Source organism: Punica granatum, chromosome 3 (genome assembly GCF_007655135.1).
Source record: "Punica granatum isolate Tunisia-2019 chromosome 3, ASM765513v2, whole genome shotgun sequence".
Taxonomy (NCBI): domain Eukaryota; kingdom Viridiplantae; phylum Streptophyta; class Magnoliopsida; order Myrtales; family Lythraceae; genus Punica; species Punica granatum.
In genome coordinates, this window is record NC_045129.1 from 32,960,566 (window position 1) to 32,986,238 (window position 25,673).

General features: G+C 40.5%; 5 protein-coding genes across 7 annotated transcripts; 1 reads left to right on the top strand and 4 right to left on the bottom strand.

Annotated features, from left to right (window-relative positions):
- Window positions 1-2,044: 2,044 nt before the first annotated feature.
- LOC116198684 (10 kDa chaperonin, mitochondrial-like) lies at window positions 2,045-3,571 on the bottom strand. The gene is made up of 3 exons (XM_031528908.1): window positions 3,357-3,571; window positions 3,013-3,152; window positions 2,045-2,340 (listed from the first exon to the last, which is right to left on the bottom strand). Exons 1-3 carry the CDS (start codon window positions 3,459-3,461, stop codon window positions 2,292-2,294), a joined length of 294 nt encoding a protein of 97 aa, XP_031384768.1. The 5' UTR covers window positions 3,462-3,571; the 3' UTR covers window positions 2,045-2,291.
- A 6,288-nt stretch (window positions 3,572-9,859) lies between these two features.
- LOC116201419 (hydroxymethylglutaryl-CoA lyase, mitochondrial) lies at window positions 9,860-15,190 on the bottom strand. 2 transcript variants are annotated; one of them, XM_031532660.1, is made up of 9 exons: window positions 14,992-15,190; window positions 12,033-12,216; window positions 11,737-11,944; window positions 11,457-11,636; window positions 11,266-11,346; window positions 11,006-11,169; window positions 10,782-10,918; window positions 10,411-10,526; window positions 9,860-10,320 (listed from the first exon to the last, which is right to left on the bottom strand). In XM_031532660.1, exons 2-9 carry the CDS (start codon window positions 12,200-12,202, stop codon window positions 10,072-10,074), a joined length of 1,305 nt encoding a protein of 434 aa, XP_031388520.1. In that variant the 5' UTR covers window positions 12,203-12,216; window positions 14,992-15,190; the 3' UTR covers window positions 9,860-10,071. The 2 variants fall into 2 exon arrangements, with proteins under 2 accessions (XP_031388520.1, XP_031388521.1); XM_031532661.1 differs by lacking the exon at window positions 14,992-15,190 and adding an exon at window positions 12,908-12,965 and having other exon boundaries at window positions 9,969-10,320.
- A 3,238-nt stretch (window positions 15,191-18,428) lies between these two features.
- Window positions 18,429-21,326, bottom strand: LOC116200975 (Holliday junction resolvase MOC1, chloroplastic-like). The gene is made up of 6 exons (XM_031532005.1): window positions 20,697-21,326; window positions 20,403-20,508; window positions 19,926-19,978; window positions 19,228-19,359; window positions 19,065-19,137; window positions 18,429-18,875 (listed from the first exon to the last, which is right to left on the bottom strand). The coding sequence occupies exons 1-6, from the start codon at window positions 21,126-21,128 to the stop codon at window positions 18,793-18,795; spliced, it is 879 nt and encodes a 292-aa protein (XP_031387865.1). The 5' UTR covers window positions 21,129-21,326; the 3' UTR covers window positions 18,429-18,792.
- A 648-nt stretch (window positions 21,327-21,974) lies between these two features.
- LOC116200974 lies at window positions 21,975-23,464 on the top strand. Of its 2 annotated transcripts, none has more exons than XM_031532003.1 (2): window positions 21,975-23,102; window positions 23,254-23,464. In XM_031532003.1, exons 1-2 carry the CDS (start codon window positions 22,210-22,212, stop codon window positions 23,321-23,323), a joined length of 963 nt encoding a protein of 320 aa, XP_031387863.1. In that variant the 5' UTR covers window positions 21,975-22,209; the 3' UTR covers window positions 23,324-23,464. The 2 variants fall into 2 exon arrangements, with proteins under 2 accessions (XP_031387863.1, XP_031387864.1); XM_031532004.1 differs by having other exon boundaries at window positions 21,982-23,149.
- On the bottom strand, window positions 23,188-25,152 carry LOC116200973 (F-box protein At2g32560-like). Its single transcript, XM_031532002.1, has 5 exons — window positions 24,433-25,152; window positions 24,095-24,174; window positions 23,812-23,990; window positions 23,643-23,717; window positions 23,188-23,554 (listed from the first exon to the last, which is right to left on the bottom strand). Exons 1-5 carry the CDS (start codon window positions 24,952-24,954, stop codon window positions 23,364-23,366), a joined length of 1,047 nt encoding a protein of 348 aa, XP_031387862.1. The 5' UTR covers window positions 24,955-25,152; the 3' UTR covers window positions 23,188-23,363.
- Window positions 25,153-25,673: the final 521 nt, after the last annotated feature.

The window sequence follows — 25,673 nt, forward strand, 5'->3', positions numbered from 1 at the left end:
ATATATATATATATAGATATGGACTCTACCTCTATAAGGACAACGTTATCATCCTTCATTACTATCATTCATTCCTATACCACTTTAGACGTTTCCTGAGCTGGATCAAATATCGAGCAATTCCGCCCAATGGGTATCGAAAAACAAGCAAACTGACAACAGCAGTGAACAATTTCGAGTAGAAAAAATAGAACTTTTAATTCTTAGCATAAAAACTCTGAAAGCAGGAGCCTTTTCACTCGTATCAATCAATCAGACAGTGACAACGAGAATGCAATCAGCAACCACCGGACATGATCCATTGCAGTATAACAGATATGACAAATATATGCAACTAGCGTACGTGCACGAGAATGGTACGTAAAACGAAAGAGAGAGTCGAATCAGAAGTAGCACTGACATAGGTCCTGAATTTCTCTCTGAATCTTCCACATCGACGGCATCTGTACTGGCTCCATCGGGGCCTTCCCCGAGTTTCGGCTGGAATTTGAGGAAGGGACGACCCTTGGCCCTCTGCTGCTGAAGCCATTGACATTCTTCCTATTCTTAGCCATGTGTTCTTCTCAGCTGAATGCCGATCGATGTATGTACAAAATTGCGGTAGTCGGCCGCCGTCTCTCTTCTTTATTATTCTGCTTCTTCTTCTCCTTATATATTCTTGGCAAGATTTTCCAGTTTGTTGTTATATGCACGGGATATGATTCTTTGGAGAGATATATTGAGAGATTTTTGGTTTCCATTTAAATTTCTGCACTCGTTTTCTGTTTGTAAGTTAGAATTTAAATGAGCTAAAAGATATCAATAGATATCATTGGAAGCTAACTTGCGGCCGATACTAAGCCGATGTATGCTGTCAATGGATTCGGAACATGTACTAATATGTTTGGCAACATTCAGACCCACAACGCCAATCGATGACTTGAAGACCTGCAGCACTGTGCCGATGCTCCGACCTTATAGCATATGATTTCGTAATGCTTAATTTCAATTATTAGAATACTACATCTTTGAATAGAAGATAGAAGATGTTTATGAAGATAAAGGGGTATTTTAGAAGTATCTTTTCCATTAACATATTTTGATAACGCACAAATATCTTTGGGACGAATCTAATCCGTTTCATATATAAGATTAGAGGAACATTTGATCGGAAAAAGGTATTTTGAATCTGTTTTCATAAATGAGCGTCGACGGACGTGCTGACACGTATATCTACCAATATATGTACATTATATGTGTGTGCTTGTGTGTACATATATGTGGTGTCCCATCCTCTCCTTCCCTCAGAATTCACTTCTTCACATTCACTTCTTTGTCCCTGTAACTATATACAAGGTCATTGGCCGATCGAGTCCAAGATGTTCTTCCGGTGACGGCAGTAAATTGCTGGTACATATTCAATCTACCAAAGGGGACAAATGACCCGAGTTTAATCCCCTAGGTCCGTTCCATCTGGGTGTCCGTCTCTAGCGTCTGTCACGGTCATTCTCGCACGGCTTGCTTTTGTTCCGGGACTGCCTCGAGCTTCCCAATGCCGGTTGCTAATGATCACTCACGGTGCTTGGCTTAAGATAATCTATCTGGCTGCAACTAGGTGGTGCATTCGAACATTCCGACCAAGACCTTTCCCTCCGCTGCATCGGATGGAATGGAACCCGCCACAGTGACTCTCGCCGCACGCGCAACTTATGTACGCTCTCAGAAGGTGATGGTGTGCACGTGTTGCCGATAATTCTTTTTTAGGTCGGCATGTAACAATTTTCGGCTGTTTGAGCCTCTGCTAAATGCTGCCTTCAATGAAATTTCTATGCCATTTTTTTTGGACATTGACCGAGTTGTCTCAATGCGAGTTAGGGAATTGCTTGCTGTTCATTTAGGTCGAGCCTATGTTTCTCCTAATCCATTCATTGGCCATCCAAGACTAATCAAGAATTTCAGGACGATAACTTAGTCGAGCCCTGAGAATTTTCCTCACCGTGCTTTGCAACAACGAGTACTATGTTATATAGGGAACGGGATCATGAGAACAACTACAAGTGCGAAATCAAGAGAACTTATGCAATCAAATCCATTCTAATTGCAAGAGGAAGTCTGCTTCCAAAAAGAAATAAAACAGTGCATCTGTTTCGCACGATCAAAACAAGGACATGACTTTATGAATCGATCTCACTACAATTCAGGAACGCAAGCATAATCGAACAGCAGATTTTGTTTCAGAAGCAAACTCCATATGAGACAATTGTTAATACATCTCTTCTGGATAAACTCGTATGGGGGAATAATCGAGCATGCTAATCATGTAGAGTCCCCAGTATATCATCATCCCGGAACAGATGATACCTGCAAGGACATAGAAAGTTAAGTAATCGAGCAATGACCCAAAAAACGAGTGACTACACATTTCTCTCTCGTCATCATTTGTAGGCAGATTGCTACAACACACATTCACAGGAAACAGAAACTACATGAAATGCATATAATGCAGCAGACATTTGATGATCCTAAACTTGGTCGTTCATGCTATGTATGACTTTGACATCAAATGGCATTCGTACAGGGCAGAAAAGCTGTATATGCAGGATTCTACTACGGCCAGGCAAGTTTATGGTTAACATTGAACTCAGAAAGGGAAATCCAGTTCGAAATTCGCAAACGACAATCGAAGGGGAACTCCTACAATCTCTGAACAGTATAGCCGAAGTGCAACAGATTTGTTCCCGTTACTGATTTACGTAAAGAGGCAAAATCCTGTCAGCTACACTTCTTCTGGTAAGATCTCATATGGAATGGAAGAACTTTCAGTGCGTAAAATCCATCCAACAGCCAAGCAAATGCAATACCGGATTGAAAAACGAACTTCTTTGTGTTTGCATCAAGAGCAGCGATCATTCCGAAGCGATCGGTTTAGGCAAATAGAAATCAATGCATCCCGGCCGATGCAATTGAGAATATGAGCATTTTGAATTATAATTGCCTCTCAGCTTCTAGCAGACTGAGGATGGAAGAACTTACTCCTTGTCGCCGAGCTTCACTTCAGTCCCTCCATACTCCGGCAAGAGGACCGTGTCGCCTTCCTCGACACTGACAGGGATGTGCTTCCCGTCCCTGTCCCGGGCTCCGGGACCCACAGCAACGACCTTCCCGGAGTTCAGCTGCAACAATCACAGGATTGCAAATGCAGGTGAGACCAAGCAACATAGAATCCGAAATCATCACCAATGACAAAGATAGACAACAAGAATTCAAATTCATTCAAACGTCATGTGCTGGACTCAGATAAACCAATCAATCAATGCACAGAACCTTCAATTGACAAATATACAACAGCTCGTAAATCAATGGAACTGCGGGAGAACCTTGGAGGTCTTCTCCGGGAGGAGGATCCCGGTGTTGGTCTTGGACGGAGGCACGATTTTCTCAACCAGGATGCGGTTGAGAGTCGGAATCAGACGCTTTGCCATTGGAGATCTCCCGAAGCAGCTTCCGTCGACGGAAGGAGAGGAAGAAGGGTTGACGGTGAGCTACTGGAACCTTCTGCTCAGTCTGTCCTGCGCCATTTCTGAGCTGGAGAGTAGGGTTTTAGTGGGATTTACGGTTGGTGAAAGTACCGAAATGCCCCTGGCCGGAGTTACCAGAACCTTCTCCGCTGGCCGCGGCACTCCCGCGCTGAGCTAGCTAGGTTTGAGATCCCGCGTTAAAATACGAGAATGCCCTTGAGGATATAGGGGCCCAGTCGAGACCCATCATCACATACAGAAAATTGGGCTAACCTGGGCCTAAGCCCAATCATAATGTATACATATATATTTTTGGATAAAATGTAATCTCCCTTAATATACGGAGAAATGACACTTTGTTGAAAAGATATGCACTTAGTTCATTTTGACTTATTTGACTAAAAGATTATTTTCAGCGAGAATATCCAATTGCGATCATAACTTTTGATTTTTCTCTTCTTAAGACTACATTTTTCTTTGAATTAATAAGACCATATTACATAAAATATTTGTATAAAGCATTTCCTATTTTAAAAACATTTTCTTTAATCTAATAAATTAAATTTTAAAATTAAGTAAAAAGAGACTACAAGCTTTAAACAGAGAGGAAGCGCTGGTGCTAGTCGGTTGTCTACCATCGGCCACCATCGCCCCAATCGATGATATTGGAGTACTTAAGAGACCTCAGAAGTTCCGTAATAGAAACATGAAGAATTGCTCGGATGCGGATGAGTCAAGCTTATTTGTGTCTTATTCAAAAAGCGTTGGCCAAACCTATTGATGGTCGAGGCGAATTTTTTGCTTTTGATGGGGAGGTTGTGATCACAGGCGGGCCACCTAGGATGGCAAGGGTACAATGAGAAAATCGTATCCTTAGATAACTACACCATTTCTTCAGCTGCATAACCTCATCAAATGATTATGGACCAATAGTGACTTGTCGTCGATGACCACCGGTCATCCTAAGCAACTAGGAGCTTCTTTTTCTTGTAATTTTTTTGTTTTATTTCTTCATATTTCTATTTTAAAATTAAAAAATATTTTTAAAAATAAGAAAGATGATAATATTTTATATAATGCAGTGCCTTTATTCAGTAAAAAAAAATTATGAACTCAAGGAAAAAAATGTAAAAGTTATGCTCCGAACTGGTATTTTCATAAAAATCAATAATTTGGTCAAATAAGATTAAATTTTTATAATAAATAAGATTATGTATTATTTTCTCGAATCTCAAGAGAGATAATCACATATAATTACATTTTACCCTTTCTTTTTTCTTGGTGAATTTTTACCCTATATTTTTTAACACTAGAAGTGCTTATGCAGCTGAGTTTTTTTGGGTGCAACTTGGCTGTTCATGTTATTCGAAAACGTTGTTAATGAGCTTGCCTTTCTTCAACGAAAACGAATTAGGAAGAAACTTCTTTTTCTTAAGTACAACCACCGCGACCACGAGCCACCTCAAGTACGGATCTCGATATCTTATTAGTAACCCTAGCCCGCTCGGAGATTTGATTCGGTTATCGAACCGTTTATGAACCCCTCGTCAGCGTTCGAATCGATGTGCGATGGTTATGGTTTAGTTATTGAGCATCAGATTTTTGCCAGCCTGTTAAACTGTACCATGTTCCCTGTCTACAGGAACACTACATTCTGAGAACTTCATCAGAAATTAAAATAACTCGTATCACACTGTACGGATTACGTACGTAACTTAAAATAACGGTCGGAGAAAAATTAAGTACCGGGACAACTACATTGCAAAGACTCTGCGAGTAATCGCTGTCCCCAGCCTATTCGATTTGGTGGGAGCAGTAATGGCTCCATTCAATTTTCCCTGCACACTACAGTGGGCAATTGCTGCTGAGAGCTGATCTGAGCTAAATGAACAGCACAGGATCAGGAAAATGACAGGGTTTAATAATCCATTTTTTCTCCTGTCATTTGATCAGATCTTCTTCTTCTTTCTACCCATCACAACCCAACCACCGAAAGTTAAGACAGGGAGCAGACAACAGAACACTAACCTTGACAAACAAACAGACAGTGACCCAGGGGGGAAGGAAGCCATCATCTATCTTAACAACCCCATCAAAACCAATGGCACCAATCTCAAGTTACCACGCACTGCTTCTCTGCCCATTTATCTGTTAGCAGAAATGTAGCAATCTATGTGCAAAGGAGGAATCTTTTTGCTCCTTTTCTCATTTGCTGCAATGATGGTCTTATAACATTGATTGAGGCACTGATTGATCCTATCAACAGGGGACATACTCAAACTCAACCACCCCGTATATGTACGGAATCAGGGAAAAAAAATACAGTACACAATTACAATCAATAGGAAGAACAAAATTACAGTGCTCAACTCCAAGTTCCTTCTCATGGGTTGAGGTTGAGGTTGAGGCTGAGAAGCAACTCAGTTACGATAATCGCCGCGGTCATCGCCGTCGCCGATTGTGGAGAGGGTTCGGACCGGTGTAGACCTTTCTCTTCACATCTCCAAACACTGCACTGGAAGAGGAGCTTCCATTTGATGTGCTGAGAGGGCTCAGATCAGAAGCAGAGGGAGAAGAGGGGCTTGCTGTCTTTACGCTCCCAAATCTTGCAGACCCATCAGAGGAAGAAGCTCTCAGCAGGAGGAGCAGGACCAACAGCAGGAGCAGGGAACAGAAAGAAAGCTCCTTTCTTGAGCAACCCATCAGCTTCATCTCCTCCAAAGCCACAGTCTATCCCATTCATGGAAGAGGAAAAAGTCAGAATATTCCCCCAACCTCTCAGCTCAGAATCCAAGGAAAGGAGGAAGTCGCATAAAAGGGTTAAGGGTCTTTCTTTGCCCCCTTTTTGTAGATGTCGTTCTTCTTCTTCTTCTTCTTCTTCTTCTTCCCTTTTGGGATCAGTTGAGTTTCTTCTTGGGCAATGAGCCGTGATGGGGGATTGAAAAGGGGAAATGCATGGGGTTTGGTGCCTGAATGGGGGAGTAAATGTGGTGCAGAAGAAGAGGTGGGAGGAGGAGGAAGAAGGGAGATGCTGTTGCTGTTCTCTGTGCTGATTTCAAGGCACCATTTTTCAACTTTGAAATAGACTTATAGAGAGAAAGAGTCAAGCTAGCGTTACTGTTTGTATTTGGGACTCGGTATGAAAATGCCACTCTCTCTCCTTCAGGTGCTCCCCCCTTTCCTTTTCTTTGGACAGATTTACACTGAGACAGAGAGAGATAATCTTCTGTATCGTCAGCATCAATTTTGGTCCATAGGGAGAACCCGGAGAAGAATCTATATATATACATGACATGATAATGAATAAGAATCATAAGATTTATCTAACTAAAACCACTAGATATGATGCAGTTGATAAACTGCGCTTCCAATCAAGAGTTCGAATTCCACTCAAAGAATCATAAAATTTATCTAACTTAAACCACAAGACATAGTGCAGTTGACAAATTACACTTTTAGTCAGGAGTTCGAAACCTACTGAAACTACTTCATAATCATGACAAATCCAATGTCTTAGTAGGAGTTGCATCTCAGACATGGTTAAAAATATACCGCGGCCCCACCAATAAGAAGAATTATATGAATAGGATCTAATCGATCTATGCACCGAGATATTGAGAGAGAAGCGTATGACAGAGAGGGATGAGAGTGTCTCTCGATGTCCAATCCTCCCTTTGCTTTCCTACATTTTTGGAGTCCTTTGATCATCTTTTCATAATGTTTACAAGGTGAGAAATAATGACATAATTAAGAGAAAAAAATGTATGAGGATTAGTAAAATAATTAAGGGCAAAGACCAAATCAAGAAGATGAAGAAGAAGAAGAAGTGGAAATAGTCAAAACGGTGAGGTTTGACTTGACGTGCTGGACAACAGAGGAAGGATTGGAGTGGTCATTTCTCCTTTTCTCTTTTTTTGATTTTTCCATGGGGAAAATGATGTTGTCTTGTTTCACCTTTATTTTATTTATTTATTTACTTTCAGGAGGATAAAAATAAATAAAGAAAAATCTCCATGAAATTCATTTCCCTTGAAAGTTGTTCTTAATTTCAGCATACTCCAACCAACATAAGGGCCCACGGCATGAAAACTCGGCAGATTCAATTCAATACAAATATCTTATCAATATTCTATATATAAAAATTATAAAAGGTCGAACCATTCTCCTTATTTTCATATTCATCGAATTAATGAATGAAATTTGACTTAATATGGTTATAACACGTTTCAATTCATTAAATATAATAAAATATATATTATGATAGAAGTTAGAAGATTTATATAATTTAATAAAAAAGAGCTTTTAAATTTTTCCTTTTCTAAGATATTATTAAATTATTCTATTTTATAATTATAGATATGAATAATATCAAAAATTAAAATATGTAGCCATCAAAATCTGTAGATCGCACATATGCGCAGTCTCGTTCGTCTAGTTTTGATATAAATCAATGGACTTTCAAGATTATATATTTTTCCAGCATAAACAATATTATATATTTATGATTGATGCTCTTTAAAGTTTCTCGAGATGATTGTATACCACTCGTGGTATAATACAAAGAGATTATTCAAATGAATCGGACGGGGTATTGTCCCTCTTATTAGTCGGTGTTTATCTCGACGTTGATATGAGATCTGCAAAGCCGTCCGGACATGAAATGTGGAGCTGGAGCATCTAAGAACATGTTGAAGCCAACTTCCATCTTGGAACTTAGACATTCATCTTATTAATGAAAAGGATTTGTATTTGATACAAACAAATGGAAATAAAATGGAACTGATTAACTGTATAAAATACATATATAAGTATAACAGTTTCATTCTGATTCATTTTTATTTTCTCGTGTCTTTTTGACATAAATATATCTTTATGAGTTTAAGAGAGTGATTTGACATGTTTGATTTACAAAAACAACCATTAATTCAAATTTACATAATTATCTTTTTTTGGGGTGCATAGATAATTATGTTTGAGTTCTTCAAATGTCTCTCTCTAATTTTATCCTTTTAATTAATTTGCATTTATGTTCCCAACCAAAGACCTATTTATATATAAAAGTCGGCAAATCTTTTTTCTTTTGCCAGTTGTCAATGCCACAAATGCACTGATGGGTTTCTTTTTGTATGAAATCTTTCATAGTTTCAACACCAAGGGCAATTCATATAATGATTCAATCAGACCAAAATAAGGGCAATAATGACAATTTTGCGTCTCTGCATGGGCAGCCCAACATCAAGTACCAAACCTTGACCATGGAAGATTCCCTTAGAACGTCTCTTCTCTCGTACTCGAGTCACTCGAATATGATAAAGCCTTCGTTCGATGATATTAAATGTTCGAGACGACGGTTCCCGTCCAATGCGGGGAGTCGCAAGCAATACAACAAGGACAATCTTCACATTACTATTGGAAAAATTAAGGAAGTAGCTAATCAGTTGTTCAACTTTGATCGTTTATACTGTAAAACTCATTTGATTAAAATTATATATCCTGTGATTTTACAGCGTATTCATTTGAATGGTAAAAATTAATCGGATAAATTTAAATACTACTCGTCATGAGGGGAAAAAAGAAAAAAAGAAAAAAAGTCTAGGGAAGCGGCCACATGTTGCTCATCATGAGTTGCACCCAACTCTCTTTTCCTTATAGGCTTGGGAGAGATTTCGAGTGAATTATATGCTTTGAAGGAGTGATGAATAAGTTTGACTGCGAGGACATCAAAAGATGAGACAATGGGGCTTGTGAGTGTACATTAGGCATCATTAAGGCAAAGAAATATATTCATATTTGGGTGGACAAGCAATTATCAGTTTTCCTCCTTTAATTTCTTTGCCTGCCCTTCCCTTTTACTCGTCCGTTGTATACTCGGTTGATCCGATTCTACAATCCGTCACTTCACCGCGTAAGGACGGACCGATTATGTTTAGCGAAGGGACGGCTCGACCCGGTTGATGCGATGATTTTTGCCGGTGCCATCATTAGCTATTCGACAACCACCCATAGAACAACTACTTGAAAGGGAAGGCATTTTGTCACTTGTTCATGATCTTTCCAAAAAGCAACCCCTGTCCAATACAACTAAAAGGTGGTATTTGATAATACTATATAAGTGCTGAAATTAATGTTGATCATCACTGTTCAAACATGGTCGCCGGTGACCTCTCAATTCGTCGGTGACCTTGCCCAGGGAAGTAGAGGTTGAAGTTGGAGCTGTCACTGCCTCCTCCATCTCTAAATTGATCTCAAATTCCCTTTTCTTTTATTTAATTTATAATTTTTTATTATTAGAAATTTCGAAAAGTAATAATATAGTAATATTAAAAGAATCAGATAAAAGAGAGGAATTCAAAAAAGAAAAATTCACTTAATCAATTAATCAGTTATTCATTGAACGCTTAAAATTTAAGCACCTAATTTTCAACGCTTCGAAATATGACTAATCAAACAACATCACCCGAGTTTTTCTTATTCGTAATAGAAGAGGTACCGTATAATTATCGTTTAGCCATTTCCGGGTATAATGGCATAATAATGTTTCTCGGAGACTCCCTAATCTGCAGGTCTCATTTATCTATATCTTAGAAACATCGGCTGTGATGCGGCCCAAGGCAATGGCCGTCTTCGAGCCCGATGGGCAGCCCAAATGCTTGCTGATGAAATCCCCAGCCATCATGAGCTTTGAGAGGTCCACATTGGTTTTCACGCCGAGCCCGTTGAGCATATAGACCACGTCTTCGGTGGCTACATTGCCCGTGGCTCCCTTGGCATATGGGCACCCACCAAGCCCCGCCACAGACGAGTCTATCGTGCTAATCCCCATCTGAAAAAGGAAAGCAAACAGGACACATCTTATCGATAGGAGGAGGTAACATATGAGGAGGATTTTCTCGGTTTGGTCATCGAGTTATACCTGAAGGGATATCAGAATATTGGGGAGAGACTGCCCGTATGTGTCATGGAAGTGGACCGCCAGTTTCTCGGCAGGAACGGCAGCCATCACAGCTTCAAGCATCGGAGCTACACTACCTGCAATATCAACATCTAAATCAAATACGATGAAACGGTTTCTCGGGAAACTATTTGGCTAGGAACCGGCATCTTGAAACATTGGAAGATAAGTTTCATCGAGTGATGAATCGAGAAATGATTTCTGAAGCTTCAGGGAATGTCAGAAGACATTGCAGTTGGAACTAGAAGAATTCAATAGTCATTTCAAGAAGTCAGGTTCATATGGGCAAACAAAATATAAGAGCACAGAAGAATGGCAGTCTCGAGCATTACCTGGAGTACCAACCCCGATCGTGTCGGCTATGGAAATTTCAAAGCAACCCATGTCGTAAAGCTCTTTTGCCACATATGCGACCTTTGTAGGTGAAATGGATCCTTCAATTGGGCACCCAATAGCACAAGAGACATATCTGAGAATTCCAACGAGAAATGCATTCACCTTATGATTAGCTCAAAAACATAAATCAAACTGGTCGAGAGAGAGAGAGAGAAATTACCCACGAACGGGGATAGAGCGCTCATTAGCGGCACGAACAATAGCACGATAACGAGAGAGGCTCTCTCCAATGCTGCAATTGATATTTGCCTTTGAAAATGCTTCAGAAGCAGATGCAAACACGGCTATTTCCTTAGCCCCAGCTGCAACAGCTGCTTCGAAGCCCTGGAAGACAATCATGAAAGTCAAAATCACTTTGCCCTTGGGAAAAATACTATATTCGGATTCTCTTGTTTATTTTTCAAATTTGAATTTGCTCACTTTCATATTAGGAGTCAGAACAGGCAACCTGACGCCCTCTATATCACGAACAGCTTCCATGACATCCTTTGCATCTGACAGCTGTAGTTATAGCAATCAAAATGCATGAAAATCAAAAGAACAAGGTTCTAGGGATATTTGCAGATAAATTGCACAGCCAACTTCTTTTGTTTTTAGAGAAACAATGTTACCTGTGGTACCCATTTGGGTGACACAAAACTTGTAGCTTCGACCACGGATAGCCCAGAGGACACTAGTCTTCTTATGAGTTCAACCTTGATAGATGTAGGCACGATATTTTTCTCGTTCTGTAAGCCATCCCTTGGACCAACTTCCACTATCTTCACAAACTTTGGTATCCCCATTAAAAACTAATTTCATCGAAGAACAACAGATTCATCAGAATGACTATCTAATAAGGGATTACTCGAACCAAATTCAGCACGTGACAGAATCAAGCTACTGAACTACCTTGTTGGTCACATTGAGGGAGTCTTTGTTGTTGCACTTGGAGTTGAACTCGTGGCCATCTGAAAAGTATCTGGACTCACAGATATTGCTATACACAAAATGATTCTTATCGAAGCTGCAAGTCCGGTTCATATGGGCCCTCGGCGACCCATCCTTTGTTTGCCTCCCCCAAGGGTATGTCTCTCTTGGGTACTCATCATAATCATCGCTGCAATAAAAAGAGGGCCGCATTTAGAGTTATAAAACAACCGTGGTAATCACTTCAAATCAAAGGAATGAAATGTGGCTTCTTTGACCTGCAGCTGCTGGAAGAGCTGCAGCTCCTTCCCTCAATCCAGAAGCTCCCCATCCCCATATAGTCTCCTCTAGGTCGGCAAGCACCGGAAGAGACCCTCCGGATCCGATCGATAATGGTGCTCACGCTGGGCAACTTGTCCAGACCAAGAGGCTCCTCCAAACTCGACATTGTGGAAGCAGAAACTGCAAAAGAGAAGACAAGGGGAAAATCAGCAGAAGAGGGTAGCTAAACTTGTCGGGCAAGACTTTGCAGTCCTGGTTAGGTGCATTAAGCCCCCTTCCTGATCTTCCCTTTATGAGCTAAATTGAGACTGGCACCAAATACAAGCCTCAAAGTATACGAGCAGAATCCAAACTGCACCTTCTGTCGATTAATGATCCCCTAAATTTCCTCAAATCTATAACCATCCCACCCGATGAAAGGCATTTATATCTGATCCATGGAAACTTATGGAGTGTGTTTTCCAGTGAATATGGAAACATAAAGAACTATCCCCGATTTTACACGACAGGCATTGATATAGAGTGAGCAACAGACGAGCCGAAGATAACAGAGCAACCAAATCCAATGTGCTGCGCTCCACAGCATTTGAGTACTGATCAAACATTCCACTGAACAAAGAGGTTTTCTCGACACCCAAAAAATGGAATGGAACAATAGATAATGAAAAATCAAATCTTTCCCCTTCAGCTCGTATGTTCTGATTGAACAATCCCCTTTTCCACAAAGAACTCACCGACCCAGCTCCCCAAAAAAATAAAAATATAAAAACTTCCTCAAATTTCGGAATTGACAGACAAAACTTGATTGACAGAGGAACTTGAGAAGGGCAACAAAGCCAAAGGAGGGACCTGAGGGGAGTAAGAGAAGTACCCAATTGAGCGAAATCCCCTGTCTAGGGTTTCCCGCGAAATTTGGGAAATTGGGGGGGGGGGGGGGGGGGGGGGGGGGGGGGGGGGGTCAATTTCTTGATTTATCTCCGTTGACTACTGCCCTTTTTGTTGGGGGGGTTGGTGTTAGATGGAAGAAGAAGAAGGATAAGAAGAAGAGAAGGTAGCAGAGAGGGGAACGTGACGGAGTTGTTCAGGGAAGCTTTCTTGTTGAAGTTGGTGGACGAGAAGAAAAGTTTGAAACTTTGAGGAATTTTCTTGATTTTCACCACTTGTTTTATTTTCTTCCAAAAAAAAACAGATTTTTTTTTGTTTGCTCTTTGTTTCAGTGACATGAATATGAATTGAATTGAATTGCATTGCCCACAAATCAAGTCAGGAACTAGAGGATGGAGGAAGGAGGAAGGAGGGGAGAGGGGTGGCAGGTAGTTTTCAGTTGGAAGCTTCTCTCTCTCTCTCTCTCTATCTTTCTCTCTCCTCCACCAATTTCTTTTTTCATTATTTTACTTATTAGTATTTAAATTCTGTCTTCTATGCGACTAGACAAAATAACCGAAGCTTCAGAAATTCAACCAGACCTATGAATCTCTTTGAAAACCCATAAAAAAATAACACATAAAAAATTTGATTTAATAGATTTGGTTTATTAAAGAGGGATTAAAGAAGCTCATGCTAAAATTATAATTTTTCCGGATAGGATATATAAAACATATATATTATATACATAAGAACTTCCAATATGACACGGTGTCATGGTATAAAAAAAAAGAAGTGGCATGATTAAATGCGCATTAATTGCTAGGTGGAAGGGCACATTTGATCCCGAGAAATGCAGCGCAGGCGTGTCTAATGACATACGGTGTGTTTGTCTTTTTTCCTGGTTAATTTAAGTTTTAATTGATTCGAAATAAATGTACTGAACCATAATAAAAATATTTGAAATCATATATATCATATTAATAGAGAAATGTTAGTGACCGGAGAGCCACAAGAATCCAGAGACTTTAGATTTATTTGGGCCATGGCCTAGCCGTATGATACAAGCATGAAGCGTGTGTTCCAGAAGGTGGCCTGTCACATTCAATTAAAAGAGAATGAATGGAAAAAAAAAACAAAAAAAAAATCGTCCCATTCAATGACAGTTGCTTACCAATTGGCAAATGAACGTCGACGGCGGGAAGGAGGAGCAGATATATCGGTAATATAAAATTTTGTCCATGACTTAGATTTATAGAAAATTAATTTTGTTTGTTCTGTTTACAACAATGTATTTGGTTAAAGTTTAATTTATAATACTTATTGACCACATTTTGGTTTAAACTTGCTTATTTATGGAAAAATACAAAAACTTTCATTATGATTTGGGGTCAGGATAAATTGCACCCGTGCTTTTGTTAGGAACAATTAGCTGCCAATCGGCGACCTCGAATCCTCCTTTCGATTTTCATTTTAGTCCTCTGGCTAACGGAGTAATTTACAGGGGGCTAATTGTTTCTAACAAAAGCACAATGGAATTTTTGTTTTTTTTTCCTTTTTTTTATCGTGGGGCAAATGGTGTTTACACAAAACAAAGGTCAATTGAATGTTCATTTTTGTGCATTCTGCAACTACAATTCATGAGGATAGAAGAGTTTTTGTTTTGATCTTGTAAAGATACCGAGAACATATATTCACAAATATTGAGCTCTATTATAATATATATATATATATTTATTTATTTATTTATTTATGAATAAAACATTTTTTTAACTTATATAATTGAAAAAACTTTGATTTTCCATGCAATGTGACACGATTATAGCACGTTAAGTAACGCTTCATGATTGGTGTGGGAACTCAAAAAATGCCCAACCATGAGCTACTTATATATCCCACGTCGCTAACATCCTAATTTCTCACCTTAACGTATTTGTCCTACTAGTTACTACATGGGTTTATTGGGCCGAATACTTAAAATAAAAGGCCTAAATAATCATTCAAGTGGGTGTACTGCAGCAATCCCCTAATCTTACCCCTAGTACCCATTTAGAAGTCACAAATGGAACGATCAAGAGTTTGAGAGATTACCCAAGTCGCAATCCGAGTCGGGGGACGGTAATGGGCACACTACAAGAAAATCCGGAATTTCAAGTGTCTCTTCTTTTCCGAGACCGGGATCAGGATCGAAAAATCGGTGGGTTTCGGGATCACGCTTAGTAGGCGGTTATCTCCCTAATTTCCTTCCGATTCTTCTTGGTGGGTTCCTTCTCCCGGTGGGTATGCGAGTGTGATATCTCCAGCATTTATAGGGAAGGCAGCCAGGGATGAATTTGCAAAATAAAGAAGAAAGCAACGAAAAATAATAAAAAAGGAACAAATTTAAAATACCTTTTACCCCCTACACTACTGATTGGGACAACCTTTGTTCCATAAACAATTTTTTTGGCACATTTACCCCCATCAACTTTGCCGTAGAAAAATGTCTCCTTCACCTCGGTGAGATTTTTCGATTCGGTTTAAAAAACGCTCAACCGGACATACTTGGCCGGTTGAACGCAAAAAAACATAACATTGTGTTCGATCTTCTTTCGATTCTAAAATTTCCAAAATTATAGTGTCTGCTTGACAATTTGTAGATCCAAATTTTAAGACTAGGGAATTGGGAAAATTATTCCGCAATGCTGAGGTGAAGAAACTAGAAAACCGATATTACTGTAAAATTGATGAATTAGTTTGATTTGAGGAAAAAAGATAATGTGAATTTTGTCTTTCATAATTTATATATTTAATTTTTCTAAAATTACCAATTGTGTAAATTTATATATACATTTTACAGTAGAGAAAACATATATGAAAAGGCTCTTGAACAATAGTGCACTTTCTCGCTTGGTAATCAAAAGGTTCCAGATTCGATACTCATATGGAACTCTCATGCTCATTTATTAGCCATTAAAATTTCTATTTCATTATATTAGATTTATAAATCTCTTTTGTAACCTAAACAAAAATTATAGTAGTTTGTATCCAATAAAGATATGCGTCAAGAGATTTCTTTTCGGGGAAATCAGGTCTTATGAAGCCGTTTGCTTCCTCTATGTATCCGATCGATTCAAAAGGTAATTATTGGAAAAATATCGAAGGTAATGTTCAGTGATCTTAGTCAGTACTTATAAAAAGGGGTCTTATTATTGGGCTTTTGCCCGGTTTCCTTACCCAAAAGAACAATCTTAATTAGAACTAAAACAAAAATTTGCATGCCACACTTAAAATGCCAAGCGACTGCTCAACTACCCAGCCATAAAAACGTGGGATTCGAAAAATCATTTGTAGACAAAAGAAAACCAACCATCCACATAATTCGCATGTGAAATAATGTGCATGAAACACGTGTAATTGCATGTTTCTTACAACAATCAAACCTATAAAATTTTAAAAATAAAATAGCGTGATTTCAATTTTGTTGAGAAATAAAATCTCATATTGAAAAATCAATAAGAAAATTATGGGTTCAGAAGATGGTTGGGCTCAGATTAAAAATGATCTCAACCGTTTATTTGCCTCATAAAAATTTTATATGGTATCATAGCATAATTTCGAAATGTATTAATAAGTTCCATGCGACGGGGCATCAAAGCTGTTCCGGTCCATGTGTAAGAGAATAAGTAAATACACTCAAATCATTCCTTACAAAATTAACTTTTTTAGATTATACGGTTGTGGTATCTCAAAACCTGCACATTGCACGATGCATGAGGAAATTACCCAAAGAGTAGCTTATTCGATATTTGTCTAGAAATTGAAACAGTTCACTGAGAAAATGTTTTATTTTCGAAAAAAATTTTAATTTTATTCGTGATTTGTGATATAATAATAAATTCCATAATTTTGATAGGATTAAAATAATTAAAAATTCTTGGCCTTTTTTCACCCAAAAAAAAAGAGTAAAAATTCTTGGCCTTCTACCGAAAAAATCCTTATGATTCGGTCCTGTATTCGTTCACCCATTGTGACACTTATAATTATATATGATAACTGATAACTAGTCAAGTGAATCACGATAAGAGACTTAAATACCATTACTTATCGGTTAAAATAAAAGTGAGAGCTCCACTAGTGACCTCTGATCCTCGACCAAGTTCGACGACTACCTCGAAGACCACTGACGACCTCGGCGAGGCTCGGTGATTGCTGACGAGGGCCCAACTACCCCTTTCACCATCAGTCCTTTCATGATCATTCTTTTGAAGTTTAAAATTTTCATCTAATTTCCTGATATGCCTCGTCGATGAAAACGTCACACAGGAGTTGCCACGTGAATATTAATTAAGAATCAAGCAATCGTCTTAATTTGAGAAAAGACGAAACCGCGTGATTTTTGTTTTTTAAAAATTCAAATGAAGACATGCTCCATGAGTTTCGCTCTAGTGGAGATTTCATTTCGTGACTTAAGGTCTTATGGAGCCATTTACTTGTTCCATGTATCGCATTGAATAAAAGAATAATTATATGAAAAATATCGAAGCCAACGTTTGATGATCTTAATCAAAACCGTAGAACAAGAAATTTGCATTGCATAGTTTGAACTGGCAATGGACTGCTCACCCAACCAGCCATAAAAATGTGAGACTTGGAAAACTTTCATAGGCAAAGCAATGCCCCACATAATAAAAGATCGTCCATCTGTCGTACACTTTGCTTTTCCGTAATCATAAAATTTAATAAAAAGAAAAACTCAAAATTTGGAGCCTCTATATAGTGGGGCCTACTTGAGAGATTCCAACATATAGATCTCAATGATGCAGCGAGCGGCCACCAGCATGGTAACCCAATGGAACGGGTTTTGTCTTTCAAAGGAGAGGTCAATGGGTCGAACCTCGACTTAAATACGAAAGCACTTGTATTAGTAGACCCTTGTCCTCTACTATATAAGAGTTGTTCTAGTCCATTACCTAATCGGACGAATGGAACATTTCATGGCAATTGAGATGTTCCTCTGATCTTTCCAAAAGAGGGTTGCTACGCTGGTTTTTCATTTCCAGCCTTTTATTCAGCAAAAAAAAAAAACGATGCTTTGGTGGAGTCATCTTTATCCAATCAGGCGAATGAAACATTTCATGACTGCTGAGGAGCTCCTCTGGTCTTCCCAAAAGAAGGTTGCTACGCTGATTTTTCCTTCCCAGCCTTTTATTCAACAAAAAAAAATGATGCAGCGAGTGGTCTAGGGCCCTCCCGGCTGCTGCCACTTGTCACACGCACTATCACCCGCTCGCACAAGGTGCAAATTGGGAAGACATTTTTCTTTCAAAAACATTGCCGGGTACAACTCCCGTTTCGATCCTTATTAGAGAATAGAGACTGAACAAGTTATGTCGATAAATCTCGCTTTTATGTCCGATATTCTACAGGACCTTGTGGAGTTTGCCGGGGTAAAGAAGAGGGTCAGGAGGTTGAGAACGGTAGGCTGATGGCCGCACAAATCGGGCTAACTTCACTAGGAAGGCATGGGATATGCATTCAAAAGTACGGGAAGAGAAGCATGATTTGGAACATAAATTTAGATTGCTATTGAAGAATCCGATGTCGTGAACATAACATTCTTACAGACACTTGAAACCAACATTTATAGCCAATGACAACGTGTGCAGATAGCCGTAAAGGATAACTGCTTGATGGCCTTTGAGATGTAGATGATGCTCAGACTTCTGGGGGGCGCCATTCGTGTAGTAGAGAAAGAATTTGAAGTTCCTCAAAGGGTATTCCATATTTGATATTGCTCTCAACTCACTCCCCTTCTTCAGGTTTAATCACTGTTAAGAGCATTCCTTAGCACCCCGCGTGAAGTTAATGGGGCAACACGAATTTGAAGCCAAAGATTCCCAGAAATAACAATCAGTTTTTGGAAATGGATGGCAGATCAAATTCCACCTTCAACCCTTTGCCATGGGCAGCAATAAGCAGAGCCTCGGCTCTACCTGCAAGTATCGTGATCAAGAAGATGAAGCACTATATAAAAAGATCAGGAGTTGCAAGATCCTTACTTACCATGCAATGCAAGGTCTCAGTCATAAATCATTGGATTAATCAAATCCATTATATAGCACAGCCTGACACGGAAATTCTCATGCATAGAATCATAATCGGGGAAAAACAAAGTCAAGTACCATGATCCTTCTTCCTCTTCAATTGATCACTCAGAGAAGGGAATAATTTTGATGCAAGCAATCGGCTATCATCCTGTCAGAAGGATCAAACAGTTCAGAGTCCTATTCTATGCAGCTCGCTCTAAACTTACTAAAGAAAATGTTAAGACAAAATTAAACAAACCTTGGTGGATCTACTTCCGGAGAGGTCGAATCCATTCTTCCACAGTAAAGATGGGACTGGAACAACGGAGAATCCTGAGGTCACCAAGATCCCGATCCATAGCCCATACCCGAATCCTCCACTCCACCACCCCTTCATGCACATAAAGAAACTCTCACCAAGAATTAATGAAAATTCTTTTGAATGGGAGAGCCAATAAATGAGTTACTTAATATATTTGTTGTTTCCAGGCTTTTGAAAATACACTGAAGCTACTGGTGTCGCCTCTCAATAATCGTTCTCTTTTAACTCCTCCCATATAAAGTCATTTATCACTAGATGAAGCATCACCTTGCTAGTTACTCGAAATAGTACGATGAATGATCTTCCTATAGTTGCAAAAATCATTCATTCAGAATGATGCAGACATTCTTCATTTTTCCGTGGACCCTAGAACCCTGAAACCATCTGAATGTATGTTGCCTCTCAAGACAATCCTGACGCTCCAAAAGGATTCTTAAGTCATAACACATACAATCCTAAGAGCAGACAGTGGAATGACAGCTTAATTGAGCAGGTTTGAATTGGACCTCCATTCCGATATTGTTTTTACTCATGTCACATGACTTTTGAACAATCACCAAGCGGAAGAGACAGCAAAATAAGCAACAGTTAGAAGAGAAACCCGTAATGTATGCAATACTGTTCGTTTAACTAACCTGTTTTCCATCTTGCGGATATGGAATTGATTGTTCTATGTATGCTCTTGTTCCTGAAGTAACAACACTAAAAGCCTCAACAAAATGCCTGTTTTACCCTCCTTTAGCAAGTAAGATGTAAGAAATTAAGAAACTTCAAGTAAAAGATGGCTAAACAAATTGATAATTTTGTGTATATACATACATATTATCCTTTTATATAATAGCCCACATATTGAAGAAGCTGTGAGGAACATATCATAATGATAAACATAGGGTGAAATGAAGAATCGACAGAAAATATGCTAAAGTTCTTGGAATGAAATCAAAGGACAAGAACATCGATCAGGCAAGGAGAAATATGCCAAGCTCGCATGAACATACTAAGCTATATGCTGATTAAACATAATATATTTTACACTACTTTCCATGATTAATGCCATCAAAACTAATGAAGTATTCGCAGTATAACAGAAATAATGCAGTTGTTAAAGATACCGAGTGGGGCGTCTAAACTCCGAAGCAACTGCACAATAGACTTGGGATCCAACCGCTTCCGAACCTTTTTACCAACAAGTACTGGAATAAAAGGAGAATCAAATACCTACATGAGTTAAACTATACGGGCTCAATAAAAATGCCTTTGAAAACCCAAAACAACAACCAAAATGACTATGAAGGAAACTGCAATCCGGCACATAACATATTGTTCCTACGAGAACAACACAATGCCCAATTACACTTTGCTTTCGAAATTAGCTCACGTGTTGCCCAGAAGCCAATCCCACACACCTGAGCCGTACAGCCCAACTCGCTGGGCTTCAAGACCGCTACTGCGCCCGAGACATCCGGGTCGATGCCGAGAACCCAGTCCAGCCCGCCCGAACCACAACTCACATCCCCACCGCCGTCCGCAATTGGGCAAGACAGAGAGTCAATCCAGTTCTGCTTCAGCTGAGCGTCGCTGACCTTAACCCTAACCCTGTCCCCAACCCTAGCCCTCCCATTTCCGCTGCCACCGGAACTCCTCTTCCTCGCGGCAGCATTGTCCGTACCCTGAGTCTCCGAGACCGCGACTTCAGCTAGCTCCCGAGCTAGAGAGCAAGAGCAGAAGAGGGACCTGAAGCGGAGGCTCGCTGGTGGAAGCTTCGGTCGTAGCCTGGAGCAGAGCGTATTCATGTGCTGAGTTCGGTGGCGCAGAGGTGTGATCCCCAGCGATTCCATTAAACTGACAGTGAAGGAGAGGCGCTGGACAAGAAGAAGTTCATGAATTGGGGATTTTGCCGCTAATTGAGTCCTGTCGCTTCCGTACCGCCAGTAATACTCCGCCACGTGCCCCTTGTCCTTTGATGCAGCCCATTGGGCTATGGTTGAATGAGATGAGCTGGACCGAGCGTAATTGGGCCCACCAACTGTATTGAGTATGGGCTCTTGTCGGCCCGGTTCACAGAATAATCTCTCCTCAGCGGGCCGCCAAAAATGGGAAAATGAAATAAATAAATAATACCAAAGTCAAAGTGAGGCTAATACGGTGTATAGTCTCGGTCTTAAGAGAGACCCGTGAGACTAGTCAGATTGGAGAGTAGGAAATCAAGGGGTATTGAAAGCCCCGTTGATAAGAATGGAACTTAGAATCTCTTATTACTAAGTCAGAGACGAGTGCTGTGGCATGGTATCGATTTTCCTTCTTGATATGTTATGTATTTCTTTTCAGTGGACAGTATACATTATATATTCTATGTTTACTCTGGCTTGTGCGTCACGGGTTGATTACTTGATGCTTAATTGATTAAGTGGATCATAATCCAGATAATATCAGCCATGATCCAACTCCGTGACTTTGGCACCAAGTGACCTCACTTTCCATGTCCCCGCCTGATTTTCTTATGCCATTTTTGGGTTCCAAGTCTTGTGCTTCCCGACACGCCGAAGTCGCAGGCCACACATTTCCACAACCCGGCGCATCATATCATAGGTTTTCTCATAATAATAGAAGTTGTCTGCTAAGTAACGCGATGAAAATTATTAGGTAGATTTAGTTCGCTACTCATGAGAAGCAATATGATTTTCTTTCCTTGTGCATTGGACCCCTCAAATCACGACTCGTGCTGTTTGTTTGTACATGATACGTGGGACCATGCCAACAAAGGGTTGAACATAAATTTGGAGCAAAAGAAGTCCTTAAATTCAGGAGCAAAAGGATAGGCACGCGCATGCTTATGTTCTTGTATATGAAACTGCTTTCTCACTTTTCTGCTGCCTTTTTACGTAGTCTTGAGTTTGGTCTAACTTTCTGCGATCATCAATGGCGATCATGTCTTCTTCCTCCTCTTCTTCTTTCTACGTGAGTGCGCCCACGAGCCCCGAGAAACACCTCCTGAACGTTTTGCTACTCTACTCGCACGAGCCTGAGACCAACCCGCCGACCCCCACATGTCATGAAGGGACAGGGTCAAGTCTCGATGGTTTCGAGTTCGAAACAAGCAGGAGGTTTTGTTACGTCGAGGATGAACCGCGAGAGGGAGGAGGGCAGGTCGTGGCTTTTGCTGATGAGCTCTTCTCTGGTGGGAAAGTCCTTCCGCTGAAGCCTCCGCCGAAAATGGAGACTAGTAAGGGCTCGGGGCGTTCTTCCCCTAGGACTTTATCAAGGAGGAGTCTCTGGAACGATGATTTCGACCCGTTCGAGGCTGCTCTTATGAATGTTAGAAAGCATGAATATCAGAGAGGCAGAAGGTCAGGAGAGTGCCTGAAAAGGAGGGCGAGGTCGCTATCTCCATTCAGGAGCTCGGTACTTGACGAGCCATGTGATGCTGGATCGAGCTGGATGGACCGAGACATGAAGAAGCCATTGGGATGTACGAGTCTGAGCAGGGAGCACATGGGGCTGACGGGACCTAAAGAAAAGGCTGTTCGGAGCCCAAAGAAGATGATTCGACCGAGAGGAGTTGAGTTTGCACGGAGAGTGAGACTGGTGAGGTCAAGGAATGGTGGGGAAGTAGAGGATGAAGGATCCATTAACGAAGAAAAGGAATCGAATAGGAGGCAGAAGAGCAAGAAACTGCCGCTGAAGAGCAGCAAACCGATGACTGGGAAATCAGAGAGCAGAAATGAGAAGAAGATTGAGATCTCCGGTCGCTCCAACGAGAAGAGGAGGCTGTCGAAGATGGTGAAGATGGCTATCGTCCACTACAGGCCCAGGTTGCTCCTCTGTTTGGGTCGCGGGCGGCATTAAAACTCGGAAAAGTGTATAAATCTCAGTTTAAAGATGTAACTGTTTACAGCATTTCGTAGTTATGCGGAGTCATCTTTATCTTGCATTTAGTCTTTTTTTACTCTTTCTTTTGTGCAGGAAACCGATCGAAGAGGCCAAACAAGATAACACGGATCGAATCCGATGTTCCTGCATCTGCAAGACGTGACGGATGATACATTCGAGTTGTGATTCCTTTCTGTTTTTCCTTATTCCAATAATAATTCAGAAGGCCAGAGCTGTTTCCACATGGAGATCTCCTTGAGAGTGTAGAGCTTTCTGATTCCTCCATAGAACCCGTTGATTTCGTTCCCTTCCTCTCTATGGTTCCTTCGGTTTATAATTGCAAGCCTCCACCTCGAACCCAGGGAGTACTGCTTGAATTCAAGCACCACATTGTCTGCTTCGACGAATCAATGTTAAGTCAGTGTTATCACCAAACAAATGTCAGTGCTCCAAAGAAAACGGGGATAGAATAAATGATCTACCTGACTCGTGACAACGGCAGTACTTCTCATTCCCATTGCATGGTTCCAAGTGACCCACGACGCCGTACCACCACCCTGTCAAGATGCATTTCATAACAAGCTACGAAGTTAAATCCTAATTTACCGATGACCTAGTATAGGATGCATGGTTCAAGAACTAGAGGCATACCGTATGGGAACTCTTTGTTTCTCCTCCATTGAATCTCGATGTGATCTCCAGGACGCAGATCATGCAGACAATCCGATGAGTGAAGATCATGTGCAGACGTGCCGACAGGGGCAGGTCTTATCCTGTCCCAAGTGATCCCTGCCTCTATTGAATCTGCCCTCCTTCCATGAGGTAGATACCTTAAAATCATCAGAACAGAGGTTAGGCATTTGAACCAAAGCAGTTTGACTCGTTTTGCAGAGAACGTGAATGTAGGGCCGTTGAGTTGTTCCGGTTGAACTACCTGGCTGTGAAAGTGTCAGTTCGATGGTCATAGCTAAGCTCGGCATCGTAGCATGACAACACGAATCCGACATGCCCATTCTGCATACATTTGCAATGAGTACTGTTCTATTAGAATACCAAAAAAGCACCTCCTATGATAATGTCCAATTCAGTAAACTATGTTTCTTCCATAAAAACACAAACCGAAATATCTCTTTTTTTCAGAAATCGACATACTAAGATTCCAACAATAAACTGGTGAATGATTTGATAAAACCGGAATTCTATAAGCACGACATAGTTAACTGCAAAAACACGGAAAACCAGAAATACGAGTATGGTTTTACGATTAAAGACCTCGCGGTTGTAGACCTGAGCAGGGAACCAAAACCTGCCACTCTCAAGAGCCAAGAACCAGCACATAACCGAACCGCCGGGCTGGATGTCGACTTGCTCTGACCTTGCATCTGCACTCCCATGACAGGAAGCCTTCCCTCTACCACTAAGCCAAGGCAAGAAGCCGAAACCCAGCAAGAGGGACACCAACCTCATGACCGGAAGCAGACCATCCCGCTGCTTCCCTCTCTCGTGGTTGCAGAGTCCCTTCGTCGCGATTTCAATGACCTGCCCCTGCCACTTCCTCTGAGCAGCTCCACCAATGACCTCCCCCCATTTCCTCCTCAGGTGCCTTTCCCACAGGTGATCACTTCTGCATTTGCCTCTCAAGAAGCTGCAAGTCCATGACATGTTCAGGAGCCCCACATGCTCGAGCCTCTCGAGGATGCACTCCAAGGCCAGCTCAGGCAGGTCCAACAATGATCCACGGCTGCCCGTCTCAGAGCTGTTCTTCTCCCCTTGTCTCTCTTTCTGATGAGCCATCTTCTTCAAGGAGACTGTGTGGGTGAGTTTGAAGGGAAAGGACTGAGCAAAGTGGGCTTTATGAGGCGTTGGATCAGGCGATCAAAGAAGTGAGAAGACAGGTGATCAAAGAAGTAAAACTCTCACTTTCATTCTCTACATTATTGCTTCATAACAAAGGGAGAACTGCTGACTGAAGCCGGAACGAGCGATCCCCTGAACGGCAATTAGTCTAATGGCAATGAGATGAGAACACGTCCTGCTCTTACCGAAAAGAGAAATACTTTTCGAATGATGCTCAATTAAATTGGACATGGTTAAGGTGGAAAGAAGAAATTAATCAATATCAATGTGAATTAATTCATATAATTCGATGATTATTTCCTTGAAATAAAGTCTTAGGTGGTGTTTGGTTTCATAGTAGGATTTTAGAATTGTAATTTTGATTTTGATTTTGAGTGGTATAAATGGGGCCCACTCTTTGACTTTGTAAGAGTTATGTTATTTTGTTGTGGGAAAAAGTAATATAAATGGGACCCACTCTTTGACTTTGTATGAGTTATTTTGTTTTGTAGTGGGTAGAATTAAGTTAGAATTGTGATTCTAAAATATAACTCTAAAATCAAACAGAGCCTTGAATTTAAATTTTGTAAATTGAGGAAATTCACTCTTGGAAGATAGTGGATCGACTGGGATCGAACTTGCGTTGATTAGAGTCTATTAGACTTCAGAATGGCGGG